This window comes from Crotalus tigris, unplaced genomic scaffold, assembly GCF_016545835.1.
Source record: "Crotalus tigris isolate CLP2741 ecotype Arizona unplaced genomic scaffold, ASM1654583v1 scf7180000024367.1024689, whole genome shotgun sequence".
Taxonomy (NCBI): Eukaryota; Metazoa; Chordata; class Lepidosauria; order Squamata; family Viperidae; genus Crotalus; species Crotalus tigris.
This window is the reverse complement of record NW_024100536.1, coordinates 42929-66758: the sequence shown is the minus strand read 5'-3', so window position 1 is coordinate 66758 and position 23830 is coordinate 42929. Positions and strand designations below refer to the sequence as shown.

At 43.7% G+C, this 23830-nt stretch overlaps 1 protein-coding gene across 1 annotated transcript; it reads left to right on the top strand.

Moving 5' to 3' along the window:
- The first annotated feature begins 216 nt into the window (after window positions 1-216).
- Window positions 217-23830, top strand: FIS1 (fission, mitochondrial 1). Its single transcript, XM_039327776.1, has 5 exons — window positions 217-351; window positions 10756-10888; window positions 13448-13524; window positions 19516-19621; window positions 22517-23830. Exons 1-5 carry the CDS (start codon window positions 307-309, stop codon window positions 22612-22614), a joined length of 459 nt encoding a protein of 152 aa, XP_039183710.1. The 5' UTR covers window positions 217-306; the 3' UTR covers window positions 22615-23830.

Below are 23830 nucleotides of genomic sequence, written 5' to 3'. Positions count from 1 at the left end.
GAAGTCCTAAAGTAGGGAGACTGCCAAGCCATTAGCGATCCGCTCTTGGCGTTGCCATAGCAGCAGAAAGCCATTAGCGCTCCCTTCTTGGCGTTGCCATAGCAGCAGAAAGCCATCTCTTGACTGACTTCCGGTTTTTCCACCGGAAGGAGCCGCACGGACTTAGGCACGCATGGCTGAAAATCCCGGAGGCTTCAATAGATGGCGCGAAGCAGTTACCATAGAGATGATGGTTCGAGAGTCTCCAAGTAAAAGCAATGTCGGGTTTCCGCTTCCGTCTAGCGGCCGCTTCCGTGTTTGGGCGTGATGGAGTCGGTGCTGAGCGAGGTGGTGGCGTTGGAGGATCTAAAAGTGAGTAACACCAGCCTGGGTTTTGAACCAGCGTGGCTCAGGGAAGCCTCCAAGTTCAGGAGCAGTCTACCTTTAGTTGCTAAGACGGAAAACAAGGGGGTGAAAGGTTGAGTGTCCCCCTCCAGCCACTCCCGGGGGAAATTCTGGGCTTCGGATTCAGCAGGGCTATTTATTTAGCGCATGGGATATCATACATGGACTAGCAATATATGGGTTAACATTTCTCCTACATTAGTAAAACACAATAAAATATAAATGTTAAAAAGATACATTTTCAAAAGTAATAATTAGGCTCGACTAGATGTCCTCATAGGCTTCTTAATTAAGTATGTCTCTGCTTAATCCTTATAAGGCTTTCAGATGTGCTTAATCCTTTATTCCTTTCTATAGATTAGAACTTTTTTTTCTTCTTCTCCGGGCTTCTTTTCATTTACCTTCCTTTCGATTTACAGGTAGCCCTCGGCTTACAACAGTTCATTTAGTGACCGTTCATAGTTACAGTGGCCCGGCAAAAAGTGACATGACCCACATTTCACACTTAACAACCATTGCAGCATCCCCATGGTCACATGATATAAATGTTTGGCAACTGACTCATATTTATGATGGTTGCAATGTCCTGAGGCCATGTGACCTTCTGGCAGGCAAAGTTAATGGAAAAACTAGATTTGCTTAACAACTGTGTTAGTAATTTAATAGCAGTGATTCACTTAACAACTCTGGCAAGAAAGATCATAAAATGAAGCAAAATTCACTTAACTGTCTCCCTTAGCAACTGAAATTTTGGGTTCAGTTATGATTGTAAGTTAAGGACTACCTGTATTTTCCACTTTATCATTTCTGTTTGCTATGCAAAAAAGCATGGGATATATTCTGAGTTGCTGCACCTGTGCAGAAATCCAATGTGAATTGAGAGGAGTAGAATAAAAACTTCATTGTCACTTTAATTGTACACCAATCAGCATACATTAAAATGAAATTTCATTGCATTCAGCTTTCAAAAAATACCATTATACATATACTCACATACACAAACATGACACAGAGAAACATCCCAGTCTAGTTTGAATATATACATGGTAAAAAAAAAGAATCTTGTGAATTTACGAGATGGATGGCATAAGGAACAAAGCTGTTACAGAATCTAGTACAGTGGTGGCGAATCTATGGGATGGGTGCTAGAGGCGGCACTCAGAGCCCTCTCTGTGGGCATGCGCACCATCGCCCCAGTCCTAGGCCTTCAGCTAAGTTTTATAAAACCTTTCCGCTTTAGGCCTCCGCCGCCATGTGCACAAAAAAAAAGGTTCAATCAGTCAGTTTCAACTTCTCGGGGGAAAAAAAGATCTTGCAAAGTTGGAATTGATTGATTGAACTTTTTAGTCCCACCCATTCTGCTGTTACCACCACAGCCATGCCCACCCAATGGGCCACACCCACCCAATGGGCCACACCCACCCGGCATCCAACGATGCATAAGTAGGTTTTGGGTTGCAGTTTGGGCACTTGGTCTCTAAAAGGTTCGCCATCACTGATCTAGTGTGTCAGGTCTCTAACAGAATGCTTCGAACTCTAAGCACATAGCGCTTATATGTAGTATCCTGAATAAAAGGAAGTGAGCGGGCGCCAAATCCTTTACAACTTGCAGACATGCAAAGGCTTTCCTAGTGTTAAGCAATTTATTTATTTTACTTATTTATTGCATTTTTATCCCACCTTTATTTCTTTATAAGCAACTCAAGGCGGCAACTTCTTCAGTAGAGATCAGCCCCTAGCATTCCCTCGATCAAACCTGCTTTTTTCCCTGTAGCCTGGAACTATAAAAAGAAAAATGCATATTAAATGTGAGTGGAGATGGACAAGGGACTCTTCTGACAACTAATACACATACATCATTGGAACTAAACTTTCCCAACAACAGCCTTGTGATCTAGGTTGGGCTGGGAGAAAGTAACAGATTCAGAGTCACCCAGTAAGTTGTCATGACAGAGTTTTCCTGAGTTTGAACCTGAGTCACGAGTGCCAGTCCAAAATCTTACCTAGTGGCTGTACAGTTGAGGTCTTACAGCTCCAGCTGTTTGGCAAATTGAGAGTCATTTTTGTCTAGTGCAGTGTTTCTCAACCTTGACAATTTTAAGGCATGTGGACTTCAACTCCCAGAATTCCACAGCCAGCAATGCTGGCTGTGGAATTCTGGGAGTTGAAGTCCACATGCCTTAAAATTATCAAGGTTGAGAAACACTGGTCTAGTGATTAAGATACCAGGCTAGAAACCAGGAGACTGTGAGTTCTAGTCCCACCTTTGGCGTGAATGCTGGCTGGGTGATTTTGGGCCAATCACCAGGCGACTGCGAGTTCTGGTCCTGCCTTAGGCATGAAATCCAGCTGGGTGATTTTGGGCCAATCACACTCTCTCAGCCCAAAACACCTCACAGAGTAGTTGCTGTGAGGAAAATAGGAGGAAGAAGTAGTATTATATATGTTTGCCACCTTGCGTTAAAATAAAATAATAAAGGCGGGATCAAAAAAAAAACAAGTAGTAAATTATTGTGGCAATTGTCCAGGACACCTGCAGGTTATTTCTCCTAAATTTGTTTTGGTACTGTGTATTACACTTATGTTACATATTTATGGTAAATTTGCTCAGTAGAACAATATTAACTAACTCAACGGTAGGCTGCTATGATTACTATGGGGGAATTAACTTGGTTTTCAGAAAGGTCTGGGCCAGGAAGTTGAAAAATAATCTGAGAAAAAGCCATGGAAAATCAAGAAAACAGCAGAGACGTGTACATAAAGTCCATGAACTAGGAGCTGAATTCATTTTAAAAGAGAATGCCCTTTTTATGAGAAGGGCTGGATGTACTTTTGGATCTCCAAGTACAATATTGTATAGTCCCAGAAATAGCTTGCCTGCCAATTTTTTTTTTTTTGATAGGAAATCCCACGGGCTTCTTTCTGTCCAAGAGGCAATGTACTGTTAAGGTTTATTTTGGCTTCACTTAGCGTTTTCAGACCTTGAAGTGATGGTGTTGCAATGATAATAGTGTTTAGACAGGTTCCCATTTCCCTAAAAAACAAAAAAACAAAAAACCAAACAGCATCAAAAGGGATGCTTTAGGGCAAAGGACATTTTGAGTAGGTATTTTTAGCAAACACAGGTTGTCAAGCAGGCTGGGGAGACGTCACACCTAGTCTTTGGCGATCCCAGTGATCTCTCCACTGAAGATCACTATGTTCTCCTCAACCCGGTCAAAGCTCTGCCGGAGGGCTTTTAAAACTCACTTCTGAGACCTTTATCAAAAGAAATGTAGCTGACCATTTCTTCCCACGGTTGAAGTCAAAAAGATCTTCCAACGTGCAGAGGGGGTGAAAAATCCCTTCCATTCTTCTTTATGGTGGCAGCTGTCATCTGCTTGGGCTTGCAGTTGTGGGCCTGACCATCGCAGACAAAGAAACAACAACAACAAAAATCATTGTTTTGTGCCTGGCAACACAGTCACACACACTGTGGTCCCTGTGTTCCTTTGTCTCTGCAGTTCTCCCATAATGCTTCGTAAGAGATCCCATTGGATCATTTTTACCCCCTCTGGCAGTATTGGGTCCTTGCTGGCCAAAATCAGTGCAGTGAAATAGCAGCATCCTCAAGGGAATCGTTGTGTTACCTGATTTTCAAACCTGGATATGTGCTGTTCTGTGTTAATTGAAAATATTTGCAGTTCAGTCTTCATTTTTAGAAAGATAATAAATTTCCAGCCCTGTTCTACCGCAAGAAATGGTTTCTTTCATCTTCAAAGTAATCCTTGACATACAATCATTCGTTTAGCGACCGTTTGATGTTGCCACAGAGCTGACAAAAAGTGACTTAGGACCATTTTTCACAATTAAAACCATTGCAGCATCTCCATCATCGTGTGGTCAAAATCCTGTCACTTGGCAACGGGCGTGTATTTAGGACGGTTGCAGTGTCCCGGGGTCACATGATCCCCTTTTGCGAACTCCTGGCAAGGAAAGTCAGTGGGGAAACCAGATGCACTTCATTAACCGCTGTGTTAATAACTTAACAAGTGCACCGGCTCACTTAACGACAGTTGCAAGGAAGGTCGTAAAATGGGGCAAAACTCACTTAACAGCTGTCCTGCTTCGCAACGGAAATTTGGGCTACCTCTGCTTAAGATGGAGTGGAGAAAGAGGGCAAGTTTGCAAAACATGGATTTCTCCCTGCCCCCCCAAGTTAGAGAAGTACCTCCATGGAGATTCTTAGTTGTCCAGGTCCTGGTTGTCCCAAAGGTGCTTATTTCAGGAGGCAACTGGACTTTCTTGTTTTTCTTTGAAGACCTTTCGCTTCTCATCCAATAAGCTTCTTCAGCTCTGACTGGATGGTGGGGCAATGGAAGGATTTATATTCTTTGCAGACAGCTGGTCATTTGCATTCTTTTAGAGCAGACATGTCAAACTCGCGACATGTGACGTCGCGGAACGTATCGGGACGGTTTCACCATTGCCAGCAATGGGGTGGGCGCGGCTTCCAGGTGACACATCTGGCCCGTGGGCCGGCAGTTTGACACCCCTTGTTTTAGAGAATCATTGTGGCCACTTGGAGATTTACCTGTGTCCTCAGGGTCACCTGAGTAGTGCAAATGGGTGTGGAATGTTCTTGGCTGTATGATGTTTTCTGCCCTGTGTCCCTTCGCTGTTGAAGACAGGCGCACAGACTCATCCCCAACAGTCTGTGCCTGTCTTCAACAGCGAAGGGACACGGGGCAGAAAACATCCTGCAGCCAAGAAGACTCCACACCATTTGCACTATTCAGGTGACCCTGAGGACACAGATGAACCTCCAAGTGGCCTCAACGACTCTAAAAGAAGACAAATGACCAGCTGTCTGCAAGGAATATAAATCCTTCCATTCCCCACCATCCAGTCAGAGCTGAAAAAGCTTGGATGGGAAGCGAAATGTCTCCAAAGAAAAACAGGAAAGTCCAGTTGCCTCTTGAAAAAGCACCTTTGGGACCAGTTAGAGAAGGTGGACCAACTTGATTGGGGGAAGGATGTCCATTGAATGTGTGTTGCATTTAGCGTTTATTTTTCATGCTGGTACCTGGTGTCCAAAGTTGATGTGGTTTCTTCTCCTCATAGTTTATTTGCACAAGAACCTCATTTTGAACCTTATCTCAAAGAAAAAAACAAGAGTCTAAAGCAGTGGTTCTCAACCTGTGGGTCGGGACCCCATTTGGTATTGAACGACCATTTCACGGGGGTCGCCAAACAACGCAGTCCGCCATTTTTTCCCCCTTTTCCTTAGCTGTGCTACTCCCTTTTATTCTATTGGCTTTTGAAAGCCAATAGAATAGACTCTCTTGAACAGAGTCTAATTCTAATTGGCTTTCAAAAGCCAATTGGAATTGTCCAGGCTGTCTCTGCCCTGCTGAGCCCGCCAAAAGTCCCATTCTGCAAACGGTGCTGCACCAGTGGAGTAGTCCTCGACTTACGACTGGTTGAGTAGTCCTCGACTTACGACAGGTTGGGGGTCGCGGCATTAAAAAGGTTGAGAACCACTGGTCTAAAGCCTCGCTATCAGCTTTGCAGCTTCAGACCTCTCTGTGTACAGGTTGTCCTCGGCTTACAACAGTTCATTTAGTGACTTTTCAAAGTTACAAGGGCACTGAACAAAGTGACTTACGACTGTGTTTTTCACTTATGACCCTTGCATCTCTCCCCATGGTCACGTGATCAAAATTCAGACACTTGGCAACTTGACTCATATATGTGACGGTTGCAGTGTCTCCGGGGGTCATGTGATCCCCTTTGGCGGCCTTCTAAGAAGCTTGAGAAGTCAATGGGGAAGCCTGATTCGTTTAACAACCCTGCTATTAACTGAGCCACCGCTAGTGATTTACTTAACAACTCGGGCAGGAAAGGCCATAAAGTGGGGCAAAATTCACTTAGTAAATGCCTCGCTGAACAACAGATTTTGGGCTCAATTGTGATCGTAAGTCGAAGACTACCTGTATTACCCTGGGGTCCTTGGGCTCTGAGCCAGCGTTGAGAATTGCACAGGATGCTAAATTGCAAATCATTGAGAATTGCACAGGATGCTAAATTGCAAATCATTGAGAATTGCACAGCATGCTAAAACATGAGAGTGATAAATTGTGATTAGCTGGAAGAATCTCCAAAGCTATTTGCTGGCTGTGGAGAATTGCCCTCTCTCGCAGAGAGAGGGGATCACATTCATTCATTCATTCATTCCCCCAAAATATTTTCATTTTACTTATTTATTGTTTGGGCGAGGCGTTCTGACCGCAAAATTGAAAAATGAGGGAATTGCAGCTTTTTTCTTGCCCTGTAGAGGGCGCAAAGACCCTGAGAATATCCTGCATGGGGAGAGGGGGGCAGGGAGCTGCCATGCTATATGTTTTTCATCTATTCTAGAAAGACAATAAGAAGCTGCAGATTTTTATTGGTAGAAAAAGAGACTCTCTGTTCATATTTTCTATTCCTTTGGGGGGGGGTGGCGGGTTTGTCCCCTCTGCCCTGCACTTTTTATCTTTCACCAAATCTTTTTGTTACCACGGCACTGTAAAAAGTAACTTATGACCATTTCTCCCACTTACGACTGTTGCAGCATCCTCACGGCCACATGAACAAAAGCCAGGCGCCTGGCAACTGGTTCATATTTATGACAAATTGCAGTATCCCGGAGTCAGGTGATCGCCATTTGCGACCTTCCCACTTGTCTTCTGACAAGCAAAAAAATCAATGGGAGGAACCAGAATCGCTTAACGACCCCATGTCTATGGAGACACCCAGTCATCCAGGCCGTGCTTCTCCCAAAGATCCTTTTTTTTCCAAAGGCAGCGGGACTTTCTTTTTCCTAACAAAGGGAAAAACGAAGTCTCGTTGCCTTTTCAGAAAAGCATCTTAACTGCATGATTCATTTAGCAACTGCAGCGATTTGCTTAACGACCGTGGCAAGAAAGAAAGGTCATACAATAGGGCGCAACGCAACAGATGCCTTGCTTAGCAGTGGGAAGGTTGGGCTTAGTTGTAGACATAACTCAAGGACTACCTGTATAGTCAGAAATTCAGTGGACCATATTTTAGCACAGCTTGGGTCTCTCGCCAGGAAGGCCTGTTAATAGTAGTAGTAGTAGTAGCAAAGTTGGAAGGGACCTTGGAGGTCATCTAATCCAACCCCCTGCTCAGGCAGGAAACCCTATACCATTTTGGACAAATGGCTGTCTCTTCTTAGAAACCTCCAGTGTTGGAGCATTCACCGCTTCTGGAGGCAGGTTGTTGTTCCACTAGTTAATTGTTCTAACTGTCAGGAAGTTTCTCCTTAGTTCTAGTTCAGCCTGTCCAGCTGAACCCTCTTTTTGAGAATCCTTTGTTCTGAGTTGTCCCAAACATGTTTTTTTTAGGAGGCAACTGGACTTCCTTCTTTTTCTTTGAAGACGTTTTGCTTCTCATCCAAGAAGCTTCTTCGGTTCTGGCTGGATGGTGGGGAATGGAAGGATTTGGAAGGATTTACCACCACCCAGTCAGAGCCGTAGAAGCTTCTTGGATGAGAAGCGAAAGCTCTTCAAAGAAAAACAAGAAAGTCCAGTTGCCTCCTGAAAAAGCACCTTTGAGACAATTGAGGACACAGGTAAACCTCCAGGTGGCCTCAACGACTCTCTGAAAGAAGGCAAACGACCAGCTGTCTGCAAGGAGTATAAATCCTTCCATTCCCCACCATCCAGTCAGGGCTGAAGAAGCTTCTAGGACAAGGGTAGGCAACCTTGGCTCTTTTATGACTCGTGGACTTCAACTCCCAGAATTCCTGAGCCAGCCATGCTGATGGGAAAGGGAGAGGTTTCCAAGCTGAGCCATGCTGGCTCAGGAATTCTGGGAGTTGAAGTCCACGAGTCATGAGGGGGGCCATAGTTTCTCTCATGCTGGCTCAGGAATTCTGGGAGTTGAAGTCCACAAGTCATAAAAGAGCCAAGGTTGCTTACCCCTGTTCTAGGATGAAAAGCAAAACGTCTTCAAAGAAAAACAAGAAAGTCCATTTGCGTCCTGAAAAAACCTTTGGGACAATCATGACCTGGATGACTGGGAATCTCCAGAGACTCGTTCTGAGTTGAGAACCCCACATTGTAAACATACAATAGTGCCAGCCGCCATATCTTGGGGAAACTTGCAGATGGATGACAGTGCCGAAGAATTTATCTCTGTTCATCTTGCTTGATCTTCATGATAACTTAGGATTAATGCAGGCAAGTCTTCACCTTACAACAGTTCATTTAGTGACTGTTTGAAGCGGCAACGGCACTGAAAAAAAACAACTTACGCCTATTTTTCACACTTATGACCGTTTTCAGCATTCCCCATGGTCACAGTGATTTACATTCGGATGCTTGACAACCTGACTCACATTTATGACGGTTGAGGTGTCCCATGGGTCATGTGATCCCATTTTGCGACCTTCCGACAAGCAAAGTCAGCCAGATTCACTTCACAGCTGTGTTACTAATTTGAGAACTGCAGTGATTCACTTAACAAATGGGGCCAGAAAATTCGTAAAATGGGGCAAAACTCACTTAACAAATTTTTCACTTAGCAACATCAATTCTGGGCTCAATTGCGGTCGTACGTTGAGGATTATCTGTACCTAGGAATGAATGACGGACTAGCAGACGTTCCTGCAAACACCATAGTTTACACGAGAAGCGATGCTATCCCCCAAAATAAGATTTACTGTACCAGATAGTCCTCGACCTACGATCACAATTGAGCCAAAAACCTCGGTTGCTGAATGAGACATTTGTTAAGTGAGTTTTGCCCCCTTTTACGATCTTGCCTGCCACAGTTGTTAAGTGAATCACTGGAGCTAGTCACACGGTTGTTAAGTGAATCTGGCTTCCCCATTGACTTTGCTGGGCAGGAGGCCACAAAAGGTGATCGCGTGGTCCCTGGAACACTGCAACCGTCATAAATAGGAGTCACTTGGCAAGTGTCTGAATTTTAGTCACGTGACCATGTGGGGATGCTGCAACTGTCGTAAGAGTGAAAAGCAGCAGTTATAGGTCAGTTTCGTCAGTCCCGTTGCAGCTTTAAATTGGTCACTAAATGAATGGTTGTAAGTTGAGCACTACCTATATATCAGTGATGGTGAACTTTTTAGAGCCTGAGTGCCCAAACTGCAACCCAAAACCCACTTATACTTGTCGAGTGCCAGGTGGGTGTGTCCCAATGGCTAGGTGTGGCCCATTGGATGGGCGTGGCCCATTGGGTGGGTGTGGCTGCGGTGATAACAGTAGACTGGGTGGGATTAAAAAGTTCAATCAATTCCAACTTTGCAAGATCTTTTTTTTTTCCCGCGAGAAGTTGAAATTGACTGATTGAACCTTTTTTTTTTTTGCATACGGTGACAGAGGCCTAAAGTGAAAAGATTTTATAAAACCCAGCTGAAGGCCTAGGACTGGGGCGACGGCGCGCGTGCCCACAGAGAGGGCTCTGAGTGCCGCCTCTGGCACCCGTGCCATAGGTTCACCACCACTGCTATATACAATCAATAAAATAAGGCTGATTTTTCCAGTAGGTTTATCACCTTTCCTTTTGGTAAATGACTTAATTCTCACCCAGCTGGAAAACACAAATTAAACAGAAATTCATCCTAGTCTATTTCTAGTAGTGCAGCCTTTCCCAGGATGGAATTTCCAGCAGTTTCTTCTAGCCTGGCCAGCATTGAAGATGATGGGTTCACTTAACAAATCACAGCTAGAAAGGATCGTGTTGCAGGAGGCTCTCGTTCAAAGCAAGGAGAGAGATCTTGCTAGAAAACCTGCTGTAATGAGGACAATAGACCAATTATATAAGCAATGTGAGGAAACTTCCCATGTGTGTGTGTGTGTGTGTGTGTGTGTTTGTGTGTGTGGAATCAATGATTTGGGGCAATGAGGGGCGCTGGCAATTGAAGATTTGAAGATGGGCGTCCTTGCCGTCCATCCATCCTTACCCTCCATCTAGCCCAGTGGTTCTCAACCTTTTTAATGCCGCGACCCCCAACCGGTCGTAAGTCGAGGACTACTCAACCGGTCGTAAGTCAAGGACTACTCAACTGGTGCAGCACCATTTGCAGACTGGGACTTTTGGTGGGCTCAGCAGGGCAGAGACAGCCTGGACAATTCCTATTGGCTTTTGAAAGCCAATAGAATTAGACTCTATTCAAGAGAGTCTATTCTATTGGCTTTCAAAAGCCAATAGAATAAAAGGGAGTAGCACAGCTAAGGAAAAGGGGGGGCGGAAATGGCGGACTGCGTTGTTTGGCGACCCCCGTGAAATGGTCGTTCGACCCCAAATGGGGTCCCGACCCACAGGTTGAGAACCACTGATCTAGCCTTTCTCTTTTCTGTTCTCCAGAGATTCGAGAAGAAGTTCAATTCTGAGCAAAGCGCAGGCAACATCTCCAAAGGAACACAGTTCGAGTATGCTTGGTGCCTGGTCCGCAGCAAATACAATGAGGACATCAAAAGGGGCATTGTACTTTTGGAAGGTGAGCCTTAGGCCAGCTGCAAAGGGGCACTCTGGATCTCCCTTACGAAACTCTTTCTTAAGAATAAATCCCCGTAGTTCCTTTCATAAGATGAATGTTGTCTTTCACCTGTTAGGCCTTAGAGATACGGCAGAGGATTGAAAGGGCAGTTACGGAAATTCTAGTGCAGGGGTGACAAACTCAATTTCATTGAGGGCTGCATCTGCATTGCGGTTGGCCTCGGCGGGGGGGGGCAGGGGTGTGTGGCCAGGGTTGGTGCAGCCTACTGGGTGGGCATGGATGGGATGGGTTTGGCCTATTGGGTGGGCATGGCCAGCTCTACATCGTTCGCGCCGGATATGTGAAGTAGGCGAGGGCCATTTGCTGGCCACTTCCAGGTGATGGTGCATTTCTTCATTCCTCACAAAGGGTGACATCTCCCCAGCATGCACCCAGGGGGCAGGGCCGATGCGGCAGGGGCTGGTTCCTCACTGTTTCCAGACGGCCTTGTGGAGCTAAGACTGAATGTGTATCAGCGTAAATGGCCGCCACAAAATTGTACATGGGCTCCTGGGTGGCCTGTTTCCAGGATGTCTTTGCGGGCCACATGAAACCACTTTGTGGGCCGCATCCGGCCCCCGGGCCTTGTGTTTGACGTGTCTGTTCTAGTGTGTCATCTTTCAAACATGACACACTACACTGCAGTGGTAGGAAGCTTAAGAGCTTTTTCCACTCTTCAGCTGAACTGACCATGTTAAATCTGGGGAGTTGTTCATGTGGTCCTTGGCTTACAACAGTTCATTTAAACCTTAGCATGTTCCTAGTCCTCAGTGATCTCCTCTCTGTCTGGTGGGACTGACCTCTCTGAACCTATTTTCTCTCTATATAATGATTATCCTTATACGAGTAGTCCTTGGCTTACAACAGTTCATTTAGTGACCGTTTCAAGTTACGACTCCATTGAAAAAAGTGACTTATGACCATTTTTCACATGATCACGTGATTTACATCCGGATGCTTGACAACCGGCTCACATTTATGACGGTTGCCGTGTCCCGGAATCATGTGATCCTTTTTTGCGAACTTCTGACGAGCAAACTCAATGGGGAATCTAGATTCACTCAACAATCATGATTTAAATCCACTTAGCAAATGGGGTGAGAAAAGTTGTTAAATGGTGCAAAACTCACTTAACAAATTTCTCACTTAGCAACATACATTTTGGGCTCAGTTGTGGTTGTAAGTTGAGGACTACTTGTACCACTTCTCCACCAAACCGAAGGCTGTCAGTTTGGAGACGCTTGCCTCTTTTAGAAACCGGGGCCAAAAATTATTGTAGAAAAAGATTCTAGTCTGGTAGAAACATCTAATTTGTGAATAATATAGTTTCCTACCTGATACGTGTCAAGCAAGGTCCTCTTTCATAAGAAATATCAATGTTTGGCTCTCAGCAGCGGGCACTTTTTCCTTTTCCGAGGATGACTGACATTTGGCTTTTAATTTGATGAGCCTCACTGTATTTACTTTTGAATGGTGTGGACTTTAAAATAAGTGATTGACCTTAAAAAGTCTCTACTGGGATATACAGGAAACACAAATAAGACTCGTAAGAGTCAGCGTTCTCTGTTGCTATTAAACCAACTTTTTTTAAAAAAAATTTTTGCTAGTTCTTTTGGAATTTGGGGAAAAGCATTTTAAATACTGAGTTGTGCTTCTTGAGTGTATGCTTCCACATTTGAAGGAAAACATTTTTTTGTTTTATTTATTTTGCCAAAGGATTGTCCTAACTAACCTCAGTAGCTAGATTCAGGTGGACTAAAGCAGCAGTTCCCCAATCTTTCCGGCTTTGCGGACTGGTGGAGGGGGGGGGAGAGAAAGAGGGGATGGATCTGCACAAGGAGCGGACACGTGTGCCCGCCGCTTGCACAAATGGAGCTTTGCGCAGGTGCTCGCCTGCTACTCGTGCAAGTGAAACTGCACGTGTGCGTGCTTGCCCACCGATTCTGTGGCCCAAATGCGCCACGGCACTTGTAATTTAGCAGCCATCCAAGGTAATGGCTGAGAACCCAAATGCCTAAAAATACAGTAGCTCCCTTTAAAAATACTCTTGAACCTGGAGGCTGAATTTGTGTGATGTCTTTGTTCAGGGCCAGTGTGTATTTTAATTCCTCAAGGATTCAGCTCTGCTGTTGGACAAACAGGGGAGGCAAAAATTTCATCACATTACAGATAGTTCTCGACTTAACAACGTTTAGTGACCGTTCAAAGTTGCAATAGCACTGGAAAAAAAGTGACTTGATGAACCCTTTTTTTTAAAACATGACTGTTGCAGCATTCTCTCAGTTACATGATCAAAATTTGGATCCTTGGCAATTGCTGGTTGCAGTGTCCCACTGCCTAAGGTCGTTAAGTGTGAAAATTGGTCGTAAGTCACTTTTTTTTTCATTGACATTGTAAATTCGGACGGTCACTAAGTGAACTGTTGTAAGTTGAGAGCTACCTATATTAGAAAGCCACGTACATCCATTTTCTTCCCTTTGCCTTTATTATTTATTTATTTATTTATTTATTTATTTATAGAACTGTTGCTCAAGGGAAACAAAGAAGAACAACGGGACTACGTATTCTACCTTGCGGTAGCCAATTACCGGCTTAAGGTAAGCTTGTAGATGGCCCCCCTTGTCACTTTTCTGGAATTTGCCGGAAGGTCCACTTCCAGATATGGCTGTGCTCAATTTCGATCAGCTGGCCTTATTTATTTATTTATGAGACTTATATACCGCTTTAAGTGAAAGCACTCTCTAAGCGGTGTACACCAGTAAGCAATGTATGTATGTATGTATGTGTATGTGTATGTGTGTGTATATATATATATATATATATATATATATATATATATACACATACATACATACATACATACATACATACATACATACACACATACATTGCCCCCAACAATCTGGGTCCTCACTTTACTGACCTCGGAAGGATGGAAGGCTGAGTCAATCTTGAGCCGGTGAGATTTGAACCGCTGACCTGCTGAACACAGTCAGCTAAAGTGGCCTGCAGTACTGCACTCTAACTGCTGCGCCACCTCGGCTCATTTTTATACCAAAATCACAGCAGTTTGGGATTGCAAGCCAAAAGAAGTAACGTTCTGTTAAAAAAAAAGAGGGAATCCAAATTTTGAGCTCTTTCTTCGAGGGACATGAGAAAGATGCTTGGCTGACGGAGGAAGCGTCTTGGATGAGAAGTGAAACATTTTCAAAGGGAAAAAAAAAACCCAAGGGAGTCTAGTTGCCTTTTGGGGGAATAAAAGCATCTTTGGGATAGCAATAGCATTTAGACTTATTTACCGCTTCATAGTGCTTTACAGCCCTCTCTAAGTGGTTTACAGAGTCAGCGTATTGCCCCCAGCAATCGGGGTCTTCTTTTTACCGACCTCAGAAGGATGGAAGGCTGAGTCAAACCTTGAACCGGTCAGGATTGAACTCCTGGCAGTGGGCAGAGTTAGCCTGCAATGCTGCATTCCAACCACTCAGAGGGAAGGGAAGGGAAGGGAACGGAGGAAGGAAGGAAGGAAGGAAGGAAGGAAGGAAGGAAGGAAGGAAGGAAGGAAGGAAGGAAGGAAGGGCAGTTGCAATAGCACTTAGACTTATATACCACTTCATAGTGGTTTACAGCCATCTCTAAGCAGTTTGCAGAGTCAGCTTATTGCCCCCAACAATCTGGGTCCGCCCTTTACTGATCTTGGAAGCCTGCAATGCTGCATTCTAACCATTGTGCCACCATGACTCAATGATGCTTGACTGACCACGTTCCTACCTCTCTTTTCAAATCATCTTCTATATCAGTGGTTCTCAACCTTTTTAATGCTGTGACCCCCAACTGGTCGTAAGTCGAGGACTACTCAACTGGTCGTAAGTCGAGGACTACTCAACTGGTGCAGCACCGTTTGCAGAATGGGACTTTTGGCGGGCTCAGCAGGGCAGAGACAACCTGGACAATTCCTATTGGCTTTTGAAAGCCAATAGAATTAGACTCTATTCAAGAGACTCTATTCTATTGGCTTTCAAAAGCCAATAGAATAAAAGGGAGTAGCACAGCTAAGGAAAAGGGGAAAAAAAATGGCGGACTGCGTTGTTTGGCGACCCCCATGAAATGGTCGTTCGACCCCAAATGGGGTCCCGACCCACAGGTTGAGAACCACTGCACTAAATGAACTGTCGAGAACTACCCGTACCAAAGAGAGTTAAAATGGAGTCGGTTTAAGCATCTTTTCTAATATTCTCTCCTTGTCCTGGGATTACATGGTGCTTTGGGAACTGCCGCCAGTTGCTTTCTCCAAGAGTTATTTCTGTCCTTTTTAACAACCCCGAACGGACTGGTTGGTCCAGGCCAGGATTGACGGTCTTTTAGCATTTAGGCAAATGCCTTCAGGGAACAGCCAATACAGATTTTAAGCTAAGTGATTGACCTGGGAACTGGTTTGCCTTTAGAAAGGTTTTGATGAGGCAGAAAAGAAAACATTGCACTAATCTTTCCTGCACACTGACTTTTATTTTGTTTTTTTAACCTTACCTCAAAACAGACCTCTTTACAGGGATGTTTAAAAACTGTTCCTCTACCGCCAGCGCTTTTCTTCCTTCGCATTTGAAAATAAATTTCACCATCTCCTGGTCTTGGTGGAAGTAAACAGCACCTGTTGTTTTGTCTCATCTTCTCGAACGTGGAGGGTGTGATTGTGAAAGAGGAACTTGAGGGATGTAACTATCTCCCCAACCTTGGCTGTGTGTGGAGTTGACTCTCCCCATGGCTCCCGTTAACTTGGCCTTTGCTTTATCTCTGACAACTAATCTTGGCTTCATAAACTTCATGGAAAGCAGGGTGTTGTCCATCCTTATCTGTCTTTGACTGATCCTCTTATCTGGACTTTTTATGGACTGCCACAGTGCCATGATCATAACTCTTCGATCCTTGGGCGTGTTGTTGGAGGCAACAGTGCAGATAAGAAGCAACTTGGGTCTGAGGGAGGGATCTGTGCAAAGCACAGCTGGGTGAACAGTGCATTCCTCCTTGTGTTTGCTCAAGAGGAAATCCCACTTGAGCCAGCTATAGGATATCCAGCCTTAAGAGCAGGAATGGAAGGGGGATGGTGAATGGAAGGAAGTCCAGGCCTGTTTTGAAGCTTCTGTGTGGTGCAACAGATAAGCTACTGAGATTGCAGGGTGAGGTGAATTGAACTGAACCCTCTCCAGCTCAAAAACATGGTGGGATGGTCTGGAAGTTTTTGTCTATGGAGAGTCTCAGTCATCCAGGTCCTTTTTCATGAGGCCACTGGACTTCCTTGTTTTTCTTTGAAGACGTTTCGCTTCTCATCCAAGAAGCTTCTTCAGCTCTGACTGGATGGTGGTCCTTCCATTCCCCACCATCCAGTCACAGCTGAAGAAGCTTCCTGGATGAGAAGTAAAATGTCTTCAAAGAAAAAGCACCTTTGGGACGTCTGGAAGTTGTTGTCTCTCTGTTGAACCTCCCTCCAGTGAGTAAGTGATGGTCCTCTCAAAAACATCTGGGATGCCAGACATCAACATGTTCACTGATTACAGCAGAAAGGAAGAATGGAAAAGCATGATCTCTTCCTCATGTATTGGGGTTATTGCTTTGAATGTTCCCCAGCTACTAACATCTGGAGAACCTCAGGTTCTTTGAGGTCTTCCTAGGCCCAAGTTCTGGATAGTCCTCCATTTTGTTCTAGCAGTGGCAAATTGGATACTCCTCCATTTTGTTCTGGATAGTCCTCCATTTTGTTCTAGCTGTGGTAAATTGGATACTCCTCCATTTTGTTCTGGATAGTCCTCCATTTTGTTCTAGCTGTGGTAAATTGGATATTCCTCCATTTTGTTCTAGCAGTGGCAAATTGGACCAATGTCGTCTTGTTTGTTTCCACTAGAAGTAGTCCTCTACTTGTAACCATTCATTTAGCAATGTTTAAAGTCACAGTGGCACTGAAAATAAGTGACTTGCGATTGTTTTTCACACTTACGACCGTTGCAGCATGCCCCTGGTCACGTAACTGAAATTCAGATGCTTGGTAACTGACTCATACTTATGACGGATGCAGTGTCCCGGGATCCTGCTATCTCCTTTTGGGAACTTTTGACAGGCAAAGTTGATGGGGAAGCCAGATTTACTGAACAACCGTGTTACCACTAAATTAAGAACTGCAGTGATTCACTTAACAACTATGGCCAGAAAGGCCGTAAAATGGAACCATTTTACATAGCGATGGAACCGCCGGGCTCAGCTGAGGACTATCTGTATTTGATTTTTAGGTATCCAGGCCCTGAACATGGAGAATTATGTTGTGTTTAATATCTACCTTTGGGTTCTCTCTCTGTAACCTTGGAATGGATCTATAGTCATTACATAGGTGAAGTTGATTTTTGCCCTTTTAATCCTCATAACTGTCTACTTACGGGACCACCTCTGCCCTATTGTCTCTACCTGTAATGGTAGGTGAGAATGGCCTTGAGCGAAGGGGCAAAGAAAGGTTGCCTAGGAAACGGTCAGATAAGAGAGGGCACAGCCCACAGCCGCATAATGGGTGGAGAAAGGCTCAAAAGGGATCCACCCTGGTTTCCCGGGGCTGTTAAGGAAACGGCAGGAGAATTGTACTTTTCAGACTGGCAAGTTTCTAGTAATGTTTTTTTTATTATTATTATTATTAACCAACAAAACAAAACAAAACAAGGCAAAACATAACACACATACACACACAATATATACTCCTCTCCCTTTTTTTTTTTTTACAGCGATTGTGTAACGGTAATCTATTATTTACATTTCCCCCTTTATTCTTCTTTAGAATATATGTCCTTATTGCCCCATTATTTCTTATTTATATTTTTCTTCCTTCATGTTCTACTTCTTAATAAGAATAATTCATATTATTATTATACATTATTATACACATATTTTCACTTTTGACTTTTCCATATTTATTCTCCTCTATTATTTCTAGTCTCCAACCAGACATACCACTTGTTCCATGTTATATAATACTCTGTGTCTTCCTTTTCTTTTATCTCTTTTGTTAATTTGTCCATCTCAGCACAGTCCAGGATTTTTCTTATCACTTCTTCGTCTGATGGTATATTCTCATTTTTCCAGCATTGTGCATATGCTATTCTTGCCGCCATTATTATATGTAAAATTAAATACCATATTTCTTTACTATATTTTCTGTTTAAAATACCCAACAAAAAGATCTCTGGTTTCCAGTCTACAGGTTGGTCTATTATTTCTTGGATCCGTTTTCTTATTGTAGTCCAGTATTTTTTTGCAACTGGGCATGTCCACCATAAATGATAATACGTTCCATGTACTTTTTTACATTTTCAGCATGTTGGCGAATTGTTCTGGAACATCTTGGCAAGCATTGCTGGTGGAAGATGCCATCTGTAAAACATCTTCAATTGGTTTTCCTTGAATGCCGCCAACAGAGTCAATTTTATATTTATTTCCCATATTTTTTCCCATTTCTCCAATTCTATATTATATCCGAAAATTTTTGCCCATCTAATCATTGAAGTTTCTAGTAATGTTAACGGCACAGGTGGTCCTCGAGTTACAACCACGACTGAGCCCAAAACTTCTGCTGCTAAGTGGGACATTTGTTAAAGTGAGTTTTGCCCCATTTTACACATTTCTCCTTATTTCTAGGTTGGTTCTCTCCATTTTACGACCTTCGTTGCCACAGTTGTCAACTTGGTACCACGGTTGTTAGCTGAATCTGGCTTCCCCCATTGACTTGCTTGTCAGAAGTCACAAAAGATGATCAAATGATCCCCCCCCTCCTTCCAGGACCCTGCAGACATCATAAATATGAGTTGGTTGCGAAGCATCTGAATTCCGATCACATGATCGTGAGGATGCTACAACGGTCATAAGTACGGCCACATGGTCCTAAGTCTCTTTTTTTTTGGTGCTGTTGTAACTTTGAACGGTCATTAAATGAACTGTTGTAAGTTGAGGATAACCCAAGTCTCTAGAATTTTAAGAATGAGAGAAGAAGAGAAAATGCTCCTATAAGACTAGGGAGAAATCTGAGCGTCTGGGTTTAAAGAAAAAAAAATACAGTTGTTTCAGAAAGAAAAAGATAATGGAGTTTGTGGTTTTTGATCATGTCCCAAATGCAGATACACATACATGAATCTTGAGAAAATATACATCAATCCTAACATAAAATGAAAACATTATTATTATTTTGGATCATCGCACAGTCAGCCAGATGTTCAGACTGGATTTGGCATTTTGTCTACCTATTGAGTCCTTACCCAGGACCTGGGAAAGACAGATGTGGATGTTTGATGGTATTACAGGTATCGTTGCAGGATGGAAGCAGTTCCTAGTAAGGCCGCCTTTTGCAATTGACTAATGGCAAATTTGTCAATGCCAATGGTGTTCAAGTGGTGCTCCAGTTGTTTTGGGATTGCACCTAAGGCGCCTATTATTATTATTATTATTATTATTGTTGTTGTTGTTGTTGTTGTTGTTGTTGTTATATTAACACCACCCTCAGCCTGCTTGCTAAACCTCAAGATATGATTAACCCCGGATATGCTCTTTTTTTTCCTCCACGACAGGAATATGAGAAGGCTCTGAAGTACATCCGGGGCCTGTTGAAGACTGAGCCGAGCAACACACAAGCCTTGGAGATGGAAAAACTGATCAAGAAAGCCATGCAGAAAGGTTAGGGGGGCAGAGGTGGGGTAGAGACAGCCAGGCCTTTTTTAAACTCAGTTCAATTGCACTGGATCCCAGCCCAAAGAACAACGGCTAATGTGATCCTTCCCAACCTGGGCTTATCCTTATCAACCTCTTGGGTTACCTCGCTTTTGTAAAGAATTGAGCAACACAGAGTTTCACAGTTGGGAGACCAAAACATGGACTAACCTCACATTAATCATGAATTGAAATTGCCCAGGCACATGAAACCTTGGCTTTTAACAAGTGCGACGAACCTGGATGATTAAGGAGTGTTATTTCTATCGAGAGAACTATAAAAATGGGAGGTAGTCCTCTCTCAGCAAACTAGTTTTATTTGTAAAGAGTAGAGTAGAGCAGAGCAGAGCAGAGCAGAATAGAATAGAATAGAATAGAATAGAATAGAATAGAATAGAATAGAATAGAATAGAATAGAGATTTGGAATAGAATAGAATAGAATAGAATAGAATAGAATAGAGATTTGGAATAGAATAGAATAGAATAGAATAGAATAGAATAGAATAGAATAGAATAGAGATTTGGAATAGAATAGAATAGAATAGAATAGAATAGAATAGAATAGAATAGAATAGAGATTTGGAATAGAATAGAATAGAATAGAATAGGAGATTTGGAATAGAATAGAATAGAATAGAATAGAATAGAATAGAGATTTGGAATAGAATAGAATAGAATAGAATAGAATAGAATAGAATAGAATAGAATAGAATAGAGATTTGGAATAGAATAGAATAGAATAGAATAGGAGATTTGGAATAGAATAGAATAGAATAGAATAGAATAGAATAGAGATTTGGAATAGAATAGAATAGAATAGAATAGAATAGAGAGAATAGAATAGAATAGAATAGAATAGAATAGAATAGAGATTTGGAATAGAATAGAATAGAATAGAATAGAATAGAATAGAATAGAATAGAATAGAATAGAGAGAATAGAATAGAATAGAATAGAATAGAATAGAATAGAATAGAATAGAATAGAATAGAATAGAATAGAGAGAATAGAATAGAATAGAATAGAATAGAATAGAATAGAATAGAATAGAATAGAATAGAATAGAATAGAATAGAATAGAATAGAATAGTTGGAAGGGACCTTGGAGGTCTTCTAGTCCAACTTTCTGCTCAGGCAGGAAACTCTGTGTACCATTTCAGACAAATGGTTGTCCAGTCTCTTCTTTAAAACTTCAAGTGTTGGAGCATTCACCGCTTCTGGAGGCAGGTTATTCCACTGATTAATTGTTCTGACTGTCAGGAAATTTCTCCTTAGTTCTAGGTTGCTTCTCTCTTTGGTTAGTTTCCATCTGTTGCTTCTTGTCCTGCCTTCAGGTGCTTTGGAGAATAGCTTGTGGCCACCCCTGAGATATTGTAACCCTGCTATCATGTTACCCCTCGTCCATCTCTTCATTAAACTAGTATCCAGTTCCAGCAACTATTCTTTAGTTGTTTTAGCCTCCAGTCCCCTGATCATTTTTGTTGCTCATTCATACATACGTACATAAATACAGATAGTCCTTGATTTACAGCTCTTCATTTAGTGACCGTTTGAAATTACAGCAGCACTGAAAAAAGTAGCACATGACTGTTTTCCACCCTTACGACTGTTGCAGGATCATGTGATCAAAATTCAGACACTTGGCAACTGGCGTGTATTTATGACGGTTGCAGTGTTCCAGGGGCACGTGATCATCATCTTTTGCAACCCTCTGATAGACAGAGTGGGAAAGCCGGATTCACTTACAACAGGGTTACTAAGTTAACTGCAGTGATTCACTTAACTGAAGCAAGGAAGGTCATAAAATGGAGAGAAGCAACCTAGAACTAAGGAGAAATTTCCTGAAAATGAGAACAATTAACCAGTGGAACAACCTGCCTCCTGAAGTTGTGGATGCTCCAACACTGGAGGTTTTTAAGAAGAGATTCAGACAACCGTTTGTCTGAAATGGTATAGGGCAGTGATGGCAAACCTTTTAGACACCGAGTGCCCAAAAACCACTCCACCCTCCCCCACCCACTCTGCTCTTCCCCCTGCCCTGCCTACTCCACCTCACCTCCTGCCCCACCTACTCTGCCCCGCCCCGCCCCCTGCAGGGCCGCCTGCCACGGCAGATTGCCCAGGCAGCCCTGCAGCACCATGGCGGCCACACAGCCGATGATGCTGCGGGGCACGGGGGCGGAGTCTTGTACCTGCTGCCCGGCTGCCATGTCCTTGGCTGCGCTTCTCCGCATGGGCCACAACCCGGGGTGACTCTTCTCTGGGGGGGAGCTGCTGGTGAGGAAGGGCCCGTTGGGGGAGGCGGGGCTGGGACGACGGCGCGTGTGCCCACAGAGAGGGCTCTGAGTGCCGCCTCTGGCATGCATGCCATAGGTTCACCACCACTGGTATAGGGTTTCCTGCCTGAGCAAGGGGTTGGACTAGAAGACCTCCAAGGTCCCTTCCAATTCTGTTATTCTGTAAAATGGGGCAGAATTCCCTTTAACAAGTGTCTCACTTAGCAACAGAAATTTGGGCGTAATTATGGTCGTACGTTGAGGACTAGCTGTACACACATGCATGCATACATACATTCCACAGCAGTTAATGTTTGAAGATTGTGCAGCGATTGCTGTGACCCTGGAAGGGCCCTGGCTAGGGTTGATGGCCAAGGGATCTTGGTTGACCCCGGGAAGGCAACCATTGCAGCTCTTACTCTTTGGAAGAGGCTGGGGTGGGTAGGTAGTAGGTGAGTTGGTTGCCATGGCAATGGGTTTGTCCAGCCCCCCCTCCCCTTTTTCGGAAGCAGCAGTCCAAAGTCCCTTCAATGTGTCGGTCTTTAACTGACCCTCAAGGATGATGCCCCCTTGTTCTCTCCACAGATGGCTTGGTTGGCATGGCGATCGTCGGTGGCATGGCGTTGGGGGCGGCCAGTCTGGCGGGCCTCATCGGCTTGGCCATTGCCAAATCCAAATCCTAAGACGGATAGGGTAGGCCTCCCTTCTCTTCCTCTGGTGGAGCAGCCTGGCCTGGCAGCTGGAAGACTAACCCTTCAGAGAAACGGAGAGAATGATTCGAAGCACTTTGTTTTCTTCAGATGTCACTAACCTGACTGTAATTCCTGGATTTTGGTCCTCTTTTCTCCTGCTGATCAGCTGCCATGCTCGCGAGGGCAAAGGGCGATGTTAATGCAGAATTTGCCCAGAGAATGAGGGTGCCCTGGGACTATAATCCAATTTTCCTCTTGTGTTAATCCAATTTGAGGTCCTTTTCTGCTGTCTCTCCTCCACTGGTAAAGAAGATGTACTAAGTCCTTCTCTCTCTCTCTCTGCCTTTCACTTGTCCCAAAAGTTTGGAAATCTCTTCTGCTGAAGTACAGGGGCAAAAACCGAACCCACTTGGTGTCCAGGATGTTGTTCTGCCTTTCACATGAAGCTTTGACCAACCGCTGGAAACGAGACGGCCTTCTGGAAAAGGAAAAAGGAAAAAAAAAAAAAAAACCAGCATGTTTTCCCAGGCAGAATATTTCCTTCACTCGCAAACTGATTTTTCCCTCTGCTTCTGGACTTGCTCTTTACCTGTATCACAGTGTGTGTAGTCAGGATGGATCCATTGTCAACACTAGATTTTATTTTTTAATTTTTCTTTTAATGCTTAGCCGGGTAGGCTCCTGTGTTCTTTCAGTTTCTTAAAAAAAAAATCATTTTTGTGAAGGTAAAGGGGCTGGGTAACATCAGCAAGAGGTCTGGCCTCTGATGGTGGACCTCTAAATGTGTAGATTTGGTAGTGTGTGACCAGCCCATTCCAAGCCACTCCATCTCTTGCTGAACTACAGTACCCAAAATTCTTCACTCATGACCACGTCATCTAGACCTGCTTAGATCTGGAGCTCACGACTTAGCTAGTTTGAGTAAGTCATCGGTTTATATCTGAGATGGGGAAGCATGGCGCCTTCATGATTTGTGGACTTCAACTGGCTCAGGAATTCTGGGAGTTGAAGTCCACAAGTCATACAAGGGCCACCCCTGGTTTATATGATGGCAGAGATATTGTTGCACTATCATGGGTTATTGAACAGTTGACACCATTGGAAAACATTGTTCCGCTTTTTTTTTTCCTCTTATGAATGAGGCATTTGTATTGTCCTCTAGCCTCTGGGTGGCATGAAGGAAGAATAAAATTAATTGGAAGAATGA